The 12,403-nt window shown below is 32.3% G+C and overlaps 2 protein-coding genes across 2 annotated transcripts; both read left to right on the top strand.

The window, feature by feature from the left end:
- Window positions 1–305: 305 nt before the first annotated feature.
- Window positions 306–3,558, top strand: LOC148227471 (UPAR/Ly6 domain-containing protein crok-like). The gene is made up of 3 exons (XM_088201224.1): window positions 306–472; window positions 545–706; window positions 1,697–3,558. Exons 1-3 carry the CDS (start codon window positions 415–417, stop codon window positions 1,927–1,929), a joined length of 453 nt encoding a protein of 150 aa, XP_088057350.1. The 5' UTR covers window positions 306–414; the 3' UTR covers window positions 1,930–3,558.
- A 2,575-nt stretch (window positions 3,559–6,133) lies between these two features.
- On the top strand, window positions 6,134–7,994 carry LOC148227472 (uncharacterized). The gene is made up of 3 exons (XM_088201223.1): window positions 6,134–6,269; window positions 6,409–6,591; window positions 7,172–7,994. The coding sequence occupies exons 1-3, from the start codon at window positions 6,188–6,190 to the stop codon at window positions 7,384–7,386; spliced, it is 480 nt and encodes a 159-aa protein (XP_088057349.1). The 5' UTR covers window positions 6,134–6,187; the 3' UTR covers window positions 7,387–7,994.
- Window positions 7,995–12,403: the final 4,409 nt, after the last annotated feature.

The following is a 12,403-nucleotide window of genomic DNA, read 5'->3' on the forward strand; positions in this document are numbered from 1 at the left end:
GATAAAGAGATATTAAAAAAATATTATTAATAAATAATTTAAACCCCTCTTAATTTTATGTTATGAGTACCATATAAAAATTATATATAAATGTTTTTTATGATTCGTCGCTTACTAACTCCCTTTTTGTTTCCAGTGCAAATTCACATTATCTCATTTTAGACTTTATAAAATGCTTAGCTAATCATTAGACAACATAATATATTATTTTTGTTGATAGTATTTTTTTTAAGCTAATGGTCAATATATTGAATATTACGACTTGCGTCTTTTTCTACATCGTTGGCAGCGCTGCCGGCTTGCTTGTTTATGTGAGGCGCGCCTGCCGTTACACATACAATAATTTTGCAATCCTATGTTTAATCGATAGTTTGGTTTACCTTTTGATATCTATTCGGCAAACGGGACATCACCATGTCTTCTGCTACGCATTTATTCCTGGCGGTTTTCTTTTTCACCGCAATTTCTTCCGGTAAGCCACGCCCATTTGTCATCACCGAAGTTATTTAATTAAGTCTCCAATTGTGCATAATTTTATTTTTAGGTTGGTGCATCAAATGTTGGGTGTGTAGATCTGATCTTGATCCTAAATGTGCAGATCCTTTCGATAACAGCACCGTTCCCATAATGGATTGTAGCAAAGAACCTGATTTGAGCCATTTGCCAGGCTCTCGGCCAACGCTGTGCAGAAAAATGCGTCAAAAAGGTTAACATCTCAACTTAAATATGAGGTCATGTCAGTCAATAGGGTACAAATTCAATCAATGTTGATAAGATAAAAACGCAACAGGAACAGCTGGTGCAAGATGGTGGCGCCTCTCAATGAATCTCGCCATTAGTTATAAAAATTATTATTTAACTTACAGAATATAAAATTGCAATACAATGAATGTCCGAGAGTCAAACCAGCAAATGTTTCACAACTTCATTTTTTTAAATAGTTAAAAAAGGCAAACTTATTTAGCTTATAAATTCTAGAATCACATACAATTAGTGTGATAACTATCGTTACAGACTTACAGTTAGACTTAATAAAGTTTGCGGTGAAGTGGGAAGCAGCTGCTTTCCGAGTCTTGGCCGATGCTCGATGTATCTCCATTTAGTTGAAGTTTATTGATTGGACGCTGTGTATCCGTTGTTATAAATAGTACATGGCCCAGATAGAGGGAGCCCTAGCGCTCGCCCATTTTTTCTGTCATAGCAAATTACGAATTTTTGATCGTCCGTCTTCATATTAGACTTGAGTTGCGTTTGAGTTCAACCCTTTGCAATCCAATTTATTTAATCACAATAATTAAGCTTTTTGACTATTATTTATGTATCACTTATTCAGGGTAAACCCTGTACCCGTTCCAGATGTTGGGAGCACTACCTGAAAAACCCACAGGAATGCAACGGCAAAAAAAAATTTTCGATCTATCCTTGTAAATATTATTAAGTTAATTGTACACTATTTCAATTCACGCAACGCCATTGATTCTCAACATATTTTTAATCGCACGGAATTTATTGTTGATTTTTTATTACTTTGATGTATGAAGCACTAAATATATTTATATACATACTTGATGTTTGGGTATATTTGTCCATCGAATACCTGAATGTGTAAGAAATTTGTTACTTACTTATTGACATTTCTCGCAACACTAAATCTCAGCTATTATATAAATTTTAATTTGTGAAAATATTATTTCAGTGAACGGAAAGTGGAGATATAATCGCAGTTGTGCTCATTTAGGCGAACCTGGCATTCAGGGCGATGAGCGTTTTTGCCTCATGAGATCTGGAACGTACAATATATTTTTGGAGTATTGCACCTGCAACAGCAAAGACGGATGCAATTCTGCGCCCATCTCGAGACTTATCAACGGGTGGATATTATCAATACCTCTATTAATACCCCTTTTTAAATTATTTACATCATGTTAATGTATGAATGAACTGTTTTTATTTATTATCCTTTGGATGATGAATTTTTTTAGTATTGTAAAATTAATTGCATTATTCCGTTTTTTATATATACATATCAAGGGTTGACAAACGATACTTCATAAGTAACAAAATCGCAACCTAACAAAAAATAAAATCATTTTTTTATGCCCACTATTTTCAATGATGGAATTATATTTTTTTCCATTAGATGAACTTTAATATCCATATAGAAATATTTTTTACAAATGTTATTTATGTAAGGTTGCCATAAATGTAAAGTAAGGATACGGAACCGATAAAGTTATTGGCAGTGCTTACAGAAAAAAAAATGCATAGCCCAAATACATTTTGGCATTAATCAGAAAATTTAAAACAAAGTAAGAATCATAGAGATAATGTAGAAAATAAGAATTGCAGATTACGTTATTGTAATCAGCAACCAACTTAATTATTTACTTTTCTGTTTTAACTGACTTATAAAGTTATTTGATTTGATTAAAATAAGACATTGTAACATTATATTTACAACGTAACATTTGTTGACCCTCAATATATAATATAATATAATTATTTCCATATTGCAATGTGAATATTGAATTGAATCTCGTTTTTTATACATTTTTATACATATGACCACCCCAAGGCAAGAATGTTAACTAACATAAACGTAGTTTTGTGATATTTAAAGATTTGCTGATAAATGATTAATAATAAATGACATATTACTTTTTCGATTTTTGAGGAAATATTTAATTCCAAAACTAAAACTGAATAATTATGTAGTGTCTTCTCTTTGATAGTGCGTAGATATATTTAAAAAAATTAAAAGGCCAATTCATTAGGAATAATTAATGATGTTTTGATGAAGGACATGCATAACATAACCATATAGTTACAATTTCTTGCTGTAAATTATGTAAGTGTAGTTAATAACATATGCTTTACTTGCTGATTCTACATTTTCTAGCCATCTTCAAGTAATGCTATTGTACTCATTATTATTTAATAATTTTTGACAAAAATGTCGGTTCATATATTTGCTTTGGGGTCTTCATATAAAATACTTTGATATTAATTCTTAAATGAGCCATGAGTATTGATATTAATTTTTTTATACATTTTTATAGTAGATAAGTATAATCCATATTCGGATTTAACTATAATCCGTCCATTTTATATGAAAAAATTTCAACTTAACGCGTGACTTACCAATTTATAATAATTATTGTGATTGTTGAATGAATATTATCAGCATTCCATGTTGAATTTTTAAAAAGCGATCTTATACACCAATTAAGTTTTAAGTTTAAATACATGTACTTTTATATACTACTTTTTTATATTATTTTTAATTGTGCCTTATTGTAAAACCAAATGTGTATTAAAATATTTCATATGTAGTTTAGTTAAATTATGTACAAAAATATAATGCGACTGTTTGCACGATATGAATTGTTTCAGCTGAATGATCGTATGAAAAAGTGCCTCATATATACAATATGTTCATATGTTTTTATATATATTTTTCTGTTAATGCACCTATTGTTTTTAGATTTTTATATGTTTGTGTATACATAACTAAATCAAAGATTTTTAGATTTGTAAAAATAAAATGCTATTTTGGTATTAAAATGTTTTTATTTCTTAAAGCTGGAGCTAATACTGATAAAAAATAGCGTTAACTGTATGCTGCAATGTCCAAGGTGAGAAGTCGACGCTTTTTTTAACGAGTTACTCCATAATAGTAGCAGCAGCAGTTTTAGGGGGATGAGCAATTTAGTTCCAATTTGTTGAAACATTTATGTTTTTTCCTTCATTCACATATCAGTGGGATTTACTGATTACAGTTTTAGAGATTTGAATTACAAAAATATAAAAGGACTTAATGATACTAAATGGTCTTTGCGGTCCTTGTGCTTCAACTACAAAACAATAAAATTCATTTTTCTTAAAAACTAAGGTGACCAGATTTTGAAAATATCAAGAGAAGACGCTAAAAACGTAATTTCTCATTTCGGTAATTTGTATTAATCTGGGGTTGCTGCAGAAGCTAATAAAAATGTCACTCCAGACATTTGTGTTCGAGAAGGACAAAAGGAGGAAAAAACTTTTAACAATCTTATAAAATCAGCAAAGACATTATAAGAGGCCTATTTATATGTATTTATTCAGGTTTATTATAGTCAAAACTAGGCGGCACTAGTAACAGTAGCGTGACGAATTCTATCCACTAGCAACCTCCGGTGCGTTCGCACGTGCGTAACTGTAAGGCCCTCCGTACACGGAGCAACTGTTTTGCAAGTCGAGTTGCAAATTCGTTGCATACTAGTCACGCACACAACCAGTTTGCAATCAAATTTAAACCGCACACGAGCGCAACTGATTCTGGATCATTCGGAGCAAAGTTCTCTATAAGTTTGTAGTCACACAGCTGTTTTTCACAAAATGTCAAATAGTAGTTCAGATGAAGAAGACATTTGTAGCAGCAGAACAGCTGAATCAAACAGACAAAAAGTTTATAGCATTCTATAAAATGTCCAAAGATTCTTACCTGGAATTGTTGACGATGCTTACTCCTTCCATAAAGAAGATGGACACAAATATGAGGGAATGTGTGACTGCAGAAGAAAGAATATTATTGACTGAGGTAAGATTTTTATTATTTTGATCCAAATACAAAATTACAAAACTCCAATAAAGAAGTAAACATTACATTTTTAACTATTATACATATATGTATCTTATAATGGTTTCTATATTATATATTGGTGAAATTGAGGCACTGCCTAAAACGTTATTTTGAAGCGTAAACGACAATCTACGACTTCGCCGCTTCACTCATTTCTTGAGATTTTTGTGAAGACACGTGCAAGCATGCAACGCAACTGTTTTGTGACTAGAAAAAAAGATCGCATGCAACCAGTTGCTGAATGATTTTAAATCGGTTTGGTTTTAGTCGGCTCGTGTGCGGACACACTCCCGTACACAGATGTGGTCACCAAATAGTTGCATGCGTAACTGTTTTGCAACTCGAGTTGCAAAACAGTTACGCATGCAAATTTCTATCGTGTCTTGGATATCAAAATAAATTATTTGTTTTATTTTATAATTAATCAGAGCTATAGTATACGATAGGCCGCGCACTAGGCAACTTGGCTGCCGCAGCCAGAAAAACAGAGACAGCGCATAAAAATGTATTGGTTGTCATGAGTAGACTGTGCACTATGCAACCATTACTATACCTATGGCTATAGAGAAAAAAATGTTTCTTTTTTTTTCTCTAATAAAATAAAGAGGAAGGAAAGTGAGAGAAGGAAGGAAGAAATCGATAACCAGGTAAATAGCTTTATGCCAAAAAACTGGGAAATAAAATATTAGTCACTGTATGCAACCATGGCTGCTCTGGCTGCCGCAGCCGTAGCGTCCGGTGCTAGCAACCAGAAACCAACAGCGCATAGAAATGAATTGGACTGCCTGGGTAGACCACGCACTAGACAGCCAGTCGTCAGTCTCCGCACACTTGTAGCCAGTAACTATCGACGCATTTTGTCAAGCTCGGACATTTATTTATTTTTAAAATGCCGGAATCAAGTATTTGCATACAATTTTGCGTTGAAAATGGGATTAAGTGCAGTTTGTTGGTATAGATGTATCACAAGGGGAGCAAAAAATTACTATAAGACAAAATATGTTGTATTATTAAGCTACTGTAGTTTTAAATAGATTTTCATATAATTTTTCTGGAAAATTACTTTAGTAGATATTTCCTATATTTTTTTTAGCCAGCGTAATTCTTTTTCTGTCCTTCACATCCATCAGGCTGCCGAAATTTTCTGCTCAAAATCAGTTGAATTTATTGAAGCATAATATTTTTAATATTATAGCATGAATATGCGCCTCCTCATATTAACAAATTTCGAAATGGCGCGCAAAAATATCAGTGATATTACTTAAATACTAGAACAAATTAAAAAAATGTATATTTTTTATTTACGACACACCAATTACGTAATTAATATATATGAATCAAAATGAATGAGTAATAAATGTTCAGTATTACCCCAATAACAACAATTAAAAAAACGAATACGAGCAAACACATATAAATAATTTATTTAGTAGTATTTTATAGAAAATAAAGTTCTAATACTATTTATTTAATGTGATTAGAAATTTTATAACCACTTTTAAGTTTTATTACAAATGCTATAATGGAACAACGCAATCGAACGCACCCGTCAAAAGTGGGCGTGCCATGGCGGAACGAGTCATGGGTTTCTTACGTTTTTCTTCGCTGCTCCCAATTGTCCTACTGTTATTTACATTTATATCGAAAGGTAAGGATACATACAATGAATGGAACGTATTCACAAAACGTTTAATCTGTATAAGCAACCTTTAAACCACGATAATTGGAATGTTTACCCTTTGAATCAACGGTTTTTGTCACTTTTTATAGCTTTGTGTTATTAACAGGTGAAGCCGTAAGATGCTACATGTGCGCATCATCAGCATCTCCAAAAGGCGACGACAGTTGTGGAGCATATGAAAAGTTCGACAAGGAACAAAATATTGCTATAGAATGCAACAATGAAGATTCTCCGATGCCCGGATCTTTTTGTATGAAAATCGTGCAACAAGGATACCGAGGCTTTATATGTAAGTATAATTATGTAGCTTAATTAATATCACTTGATAAATGCACGTTCACATTCATAAGATATTTCACAATAGTATCACTTAAATGCAATAAAAAGTATTCTGTATGTACTCAGAAAGTTTATGCAAAAAATATTGTTTGTTTTCAATATTAACTAACTGGCTCTTCTTAAAAATATATAGAGTAAACATATTGATTTTAAAGAACACATAAATATTAATAAAACTGCCGGAGCTAAATATCTCCGAAAACAAATTTTTAGTAAATGTCAACTTAGATAGAAACTAATTTTTTGGTGTCAGTATTAGTAATAATTGGTATAGTAATTTTAATCTAAGTACAGTACTTATCCCTCCACTATTCCTCTTGCTAATAGTAATTTTAAGCTAATGCTTTGGTTACGGATCCGATGCCTGATTCGTACTGATACCTGTCAATAATATACGCAAAATATTTTCTATATTGATGAGATAATAGAAGAAAGAAACTTTGTTTTCGCCTATTTATCATGCCTGCTTTAATAAGTATTGCACCATCCCGAATATATTTATTATTAATAATATCCTTTTCATATTTTAGGGGATGGACGATGGCGACAAGTTATTCGAAGATGTGCTTCAGTCGCCGATACTGGCGTGACAGGCGTATGCAATTGGGGAGTCTACGAAAATGGAGTATATTGGGAAGAATGTTATTGTTCGTCTGATGAATGCAATTCAGGATATTCATTAACTGTTTCTCCATTCATGGTAGCAGTCATTTCGACAATAGCATTCATAAGGCTTTTCTATTGATTTTTTACATCATTTTTAATGTAAATAAATAGTACAAAATGTAAAAAGATTAACGAGACAAACGAAATATATATTTAATATTTATAAAAACATATTAAATACATCCATAATTAATACATGTCACAATTTTTTTCAACTGAATATAGATTTGTTAGTTTAAAAAATCATTTTATACTGTCTAAATTATTATTAAGATTTTATGTGTAATATCGCAGATCTGCCTTTTTTTATACCAATTGAATATTACTATTAGGAAATGTTTTATATAATTTTTTTTATTTTTATTATAAGAATGATTGAAAAGTACTTTGTACTAGTGATGTAATTGCCGTCCAATGAAGTGCCTTATTTTTTGTAATTATTATACATTATATATACATTCTATTCTATGTCTTTATCATAATAATTGAGATAACGAATATTGCTGATAAAAATTGTGGTTTATTTTTATTAAGCACAAAAATATTTGTGTATACATTTTTAGTAGGTCTGATTTGTACTTGTGAACTCAATGACAATATTTTATTAATTTATGCCAATTGTATTTTAGTATATAATTCATGTGAATTTTATAACAATTTTAATAAAAATATAAAATGATAAGACAATAATCTTTATCATTTTACACTTTATACACATTTTTTTTATACATATACTCTGGTTAATCTAAGGAAGTATTGCTTGGGACGAAAAATTTATTTAGCTTAACGATTATAGTAGTTACAGTAAATTGAGAGGAACTAGTGTATTCTTAGAACAACCAAAATATGTTTTAGGGCGAACTTCATACATATCAGGAGTGAATTTCATATCATATAAGTTAATTAATTACTTTGAAATAAGGAAAATATAATCGAAATTATAATTAATATTAATTATTAAATCCGATCCAATATCAAAATTATAAATTCCTAGGTTCGTGGGAGATTTGAATTTACAACTTTAATTTTATAAGAAATGTCTCGCCACTGCTCCATAGTACTGATCATTAAATTTAGTATAAACACAACCAGTGATTCTTACTATGTTTTACTCATCCGACATCCAACTGCGAATGTTGGGCCCACGCTCTCCTCCCGCGGTCGCATTAGACCCATGAGCGACCGGATTTACCTAGCCTGGCTTTCGCGCCTGCATCAGGAGAGACGACCTGGACGGGTAAACCGTCGCGATTTAGCTACTGATGGTCTCCGGTATCACTATCCTTTTTGGAGACGGATGTCCAAAGAATTGTTTTCTGATGCTTCATGGTATTCAGAAACTGCCGGTCCGTGTGCAACAGTTGCTAGTTCTGGGAACATCTTAAGCAATGTATCGCGAACAACGGTCACCATTTGTTTGATATGATTTTTAAAACCCAAAAACGGTTTTTGAAATACTTCTCAGAAATATATACAGTTTTATTTTAGATATCACCGTTAATTTTTTATATCCCATCAAAATGTGGGAGATCTTTATGACTCACCTGTATATGTATGTGTGGTATAACAATATTTTATATCATATATAGTCCATCTTGACGCATTGGATAAATTTGTTATGGTCATGTTTATTAATAAATAAATTTAATACATGTCTAAAAATAAAACTTACATCTTGAGCAAAACAAAAAAAGAATCTAAATGATCACCAACGGAGTCATAGAAACAAGCTACTATAATGACAATCATGTGACCAAATTCTGGCTGTTCGTGTGACCGTGTGATTTAAAAGACTAGTCTTTCATGTATGTATTATGTATGCTTTTATTCTACATTTCCAAAGTAGAGAAATGAATTAAAAAGGACATATCTGATATTGATTTTAGGCGTCACAAATGTAACGATGTTGTTATTATTACTATGATATTCCAGGTCGATAGCGTCAATAATAATTATTATTATGATAATATAGTATGATGGCGCTAATGGATCACTCATTCATGTCGTAAACAAACTGGTGGGCGAAGGTCAGGAGAAAATGGAGGACGAATTAGAGGATTCTCATTTAGCACGTGTAGTCTGGCGTTGTCATGGTATTGAACTACGCCTTTTCTGTAGGTTGGCCACGTTTCATTGAGACGTGAACGAGACAAGACTAGAACGCGGTTCAACAAGCACTGCGTAGTGGGAAAATTATGATTTTCCTAAAAAACGATAATTTTATTCGAAGAAAATGCGCGGTTCATTTTACCACACAGTGAAGAATTTCTATTACATATTGTGCGTTGGAAGAATCTGGGTAGGCAATTCCGGCTAAAAGGGGCGTTGAATAGCAAGAGTGGGCAATAAGAAAATGATAAAAAGAGTCAAGTCAAGTGTATTCGCTGTGCATTATGTGGCGACATTAGTGATCGCCTGCATCGCGTAATTACAGAAGAAAACAAGGTCATAAGTCATGCTCGCAATGGTATTGTTCAAGATAGCCTTGCGTTAAAAACGACGGATACTTAAATCGTTTGCTACTCCACACAGAAGTAGGTCGACTGTCAAAGAGTCAGGGACGTCATTTCAGCTTTTTTCCAGGGGAGGGTAAAAGTTGGCGAGTTGGTGGTCGTTTTTTTTTATATTTTCATTTCATTACGAAACAGATTTCATTAAATAACATGCATTTTTTTAGTCAAATTCAAGGGAGTCCCTGATTAGAATCCACGTCAAAAGCAATAAAATCGTGCAGTCGTCGTTGCGGTGGAAACGCTCGGTTGTCTAGCGTGCATATTAAGACTTTTTATATCAATATTACTACTTACAATAAGTGAGAATGGAATGAAGAACATCTAAACCGAATTTCGACCAATAGGAGAGCGCAAAAAAACAATTATCCTGAAACTGGGTATGGTAGATATGCTAACTGACGCTTTTTCTGTATCCAGATTAGACAACACGTTGATCAAGCACCTTCTTGGGATTTGCATTCATTACGTAATAAACATCTTTGTTTTCTCAATATCATCCGACATATTTTTATTTCTATTGTATCATTTGAACGAGGAATTTTCATTATTTCTTTTTTTGCTTCATCCCCAAACATAATTTAACTATATCACAACATGCAGGTAAAATTAGAGACTCTGCTATAGTATGTGGTTTTAACTGAACAACAATCAATTCAGAAACCTTATATGACGCTAGTTGTACCTTATCAAAAAAGCGACTGCAGCGATTGGCTGGAAGATCGCTGCATATATGCGATTGGCCAGCAGGCCCTGGATATAAAAGCCCGGACTTCAATGAGGCAGACAGTCAGATAGGAAGTCAGAGTCAAGAAGTCATAAATCACCAGCAGCTACTCAAAGAGACCAGCAGACCCGCTCCCACTGACAGACGCGAAGAGACGACTCGCGAAGGAACTCCCGAACGCATCATAAGATTCCCTATCGAGCTCGACGGTTTACCGTTACATTCTAATTAAAATCCACTACTATTTGCCTCTCAGTCATACACCGTGGGGGTGTTACCCTGCGCTTCTAAAGAAATATTTACCATTTAATTTTTATTATATAATAATGCTCTTTTCTTATAATAAATATAAATATTTTATTGCTTTTGGAAACAAAAATAGTAGGAATACATTTAATAATGACTATAATAATTATATTTATTTAAAATATCGTTGAAATTCCGCAAAAAATTAAAAAAAATCAGATCGTACACGGACATCATCACCTGCGCCAGCTCCACCACCGCTCGGAGAAAACGTCTCGCCAATAATCGTCCGTCACACATATGTAAATATTGTAATAAGTCTTACTAGATTCCACATTAAGTCTCATTGGCCACGAGGTCATTCACCCTAGAGCTACCAGTCCCTAAACAAGTAGTTTTTCAATTGTCTTGTCATCAAGAATAAAGAGCAAAATTCCTGACTGATTATTTTAAAACCTTTCCACGAGAAGCCACCGTTCTTTGGAATGATTTAGTAGAACTTCAACTTATCCTTCTGTTTTTGAGTCTTGGGTTTACAGCACGAATTTTATAATATTAAGTATAGATAATTCATATTGTAAACAACGTTTAGTAATATTGAGAACCAAAGCTTTTGCGATAGAATATTTAAAAAAAAACGAGCGTTATTCCTAATTCATGGCACCATAAAAATACGCCAAAATTTCAACATCAATCTATTATTTCCGAATACTTTGAACTCCTATTGCATTTAATTAATTAATTATTCAATATTTTTTATTAAGAATCAATCGTCTGAAATATATAAAAAAGAACTTAATTATTGAGATTGTTTGTGATTTTTTTTATGTGATTTCATTTAAAAACTTTTTATTATGAAGAATATATTATCTCATAATGAAATTTAGTTGAAATCATTTCAGAAAATATTACTTAATCCAATACCGCAATTGGTCCAAGATGTAGCTATAATTAAAACAATATCAACGTCAAAACGTAACACAAGACGTTACACTCAGTTTGGATTAGTTGTATTGAATTATCAAAACTATGCCATAGAAGTGCTTGAAATTCTGAGAGAGAGTGAGAGAGAGTAATTCAAAGGGCTTGAGTAAATTCGGTAACTTAACCGAAGGATTATTGAATTTCATTTGATTGAATTGACGGAAATAGTTTGGCGACCGAATATGCCGCACGCGTGAGGTCACAAGCGTTGATTTGGAATGAGACCCTGGGGGTATATTTCTCTGTTTTAATGAGAAAAGCGCATTACTATGACACTTTATGGCGCAATATAATATTTCAAGGTGACGCGTTCGTTTCATCGAAGCATGTATATAAATTAAATTGCAAAGTATTTTTCGATGTGAAAAACTTCGTAATACAATTCAATGAAACTATAAGTATGGTAATATAGTTACTTAACTGTATAAATATATTTGAATACGAGGGTCGCAAAAATAACGAGAACAAAAACAAACTTGCAATAGTAAGGATAGCGTAGCCAACTTTTGAAACTTCTGGGAAATTTAGTGTTTTCACAATAGATTCGAAGTTTATTCTGATATAATGGTAATCAGAAAACTTATAACATATTCTGGTATTTTATTAAATGTATAGAATAATAGAAGATT

The sequence above is a fragment of the Plectrocnemia conspersa genome, unplaced genomic scaffold (assembly GCF_051122295.1).
Source record: "Plectrocnemia conspersa isolate PC_06_02 unplaced genomic scaffold, ASM5112229v1 ptg000013l, whole genome shotgun sequence".
Classification (NCBI taxonomy): Eukaryota; Metazoa; Arthropoda; class Insecta; order Trichoptera; family Polycentropodidae; genus Plectrocnemia; species Plectrocnemia conspersa.

Excerpts from the sequence above, each read along its gene's own strand:
- LOC148227472 (XM_088201223.1), top strand. The coding sequence starts at position 6,188 with ATGGCGGAACGAGTCATGGGTTTCTTACGTTTTTCTTCGCTGCTCCCA. Across the intron at positions 6,270-6,408 it reads ATTTACATTTATATCGAAAG|GTGAAGCCGTAAGATGCTAC; the intron begins GTAAGGATACAT and ends TGTTATTAACAG. Across the intron at positions 6,592-7,171 it reads AGGATACCGAGGCTTTATAT|GGGATGGACGATGGCGACAA; the intron begins GTAAGTATAATT and ends TTCATATTTTAG.
- LOC148227471 (XM_088201224.1), top strand. The coding sequence starts at position 415 with ATGTCTTCTGCTACGCATTTATTCCTGGCGGTTTTCTTTTTCACCGCA. Across the intron at positions 473-544 it reads TTTCACCGCAATTTCTTCCG|GTTGGTGCATCAAATGTTGG; the intron begins GTAAGCCACGCC and ends TTTTATTTTTAG. Across the intron at positions 707-1,696 it reads CAGAAAAATGCGTCAAAAAG|TGAACGGAAAGTGGAGATAT; the intron begins GTTAACATCTCA and ends ATATTATTTCAG.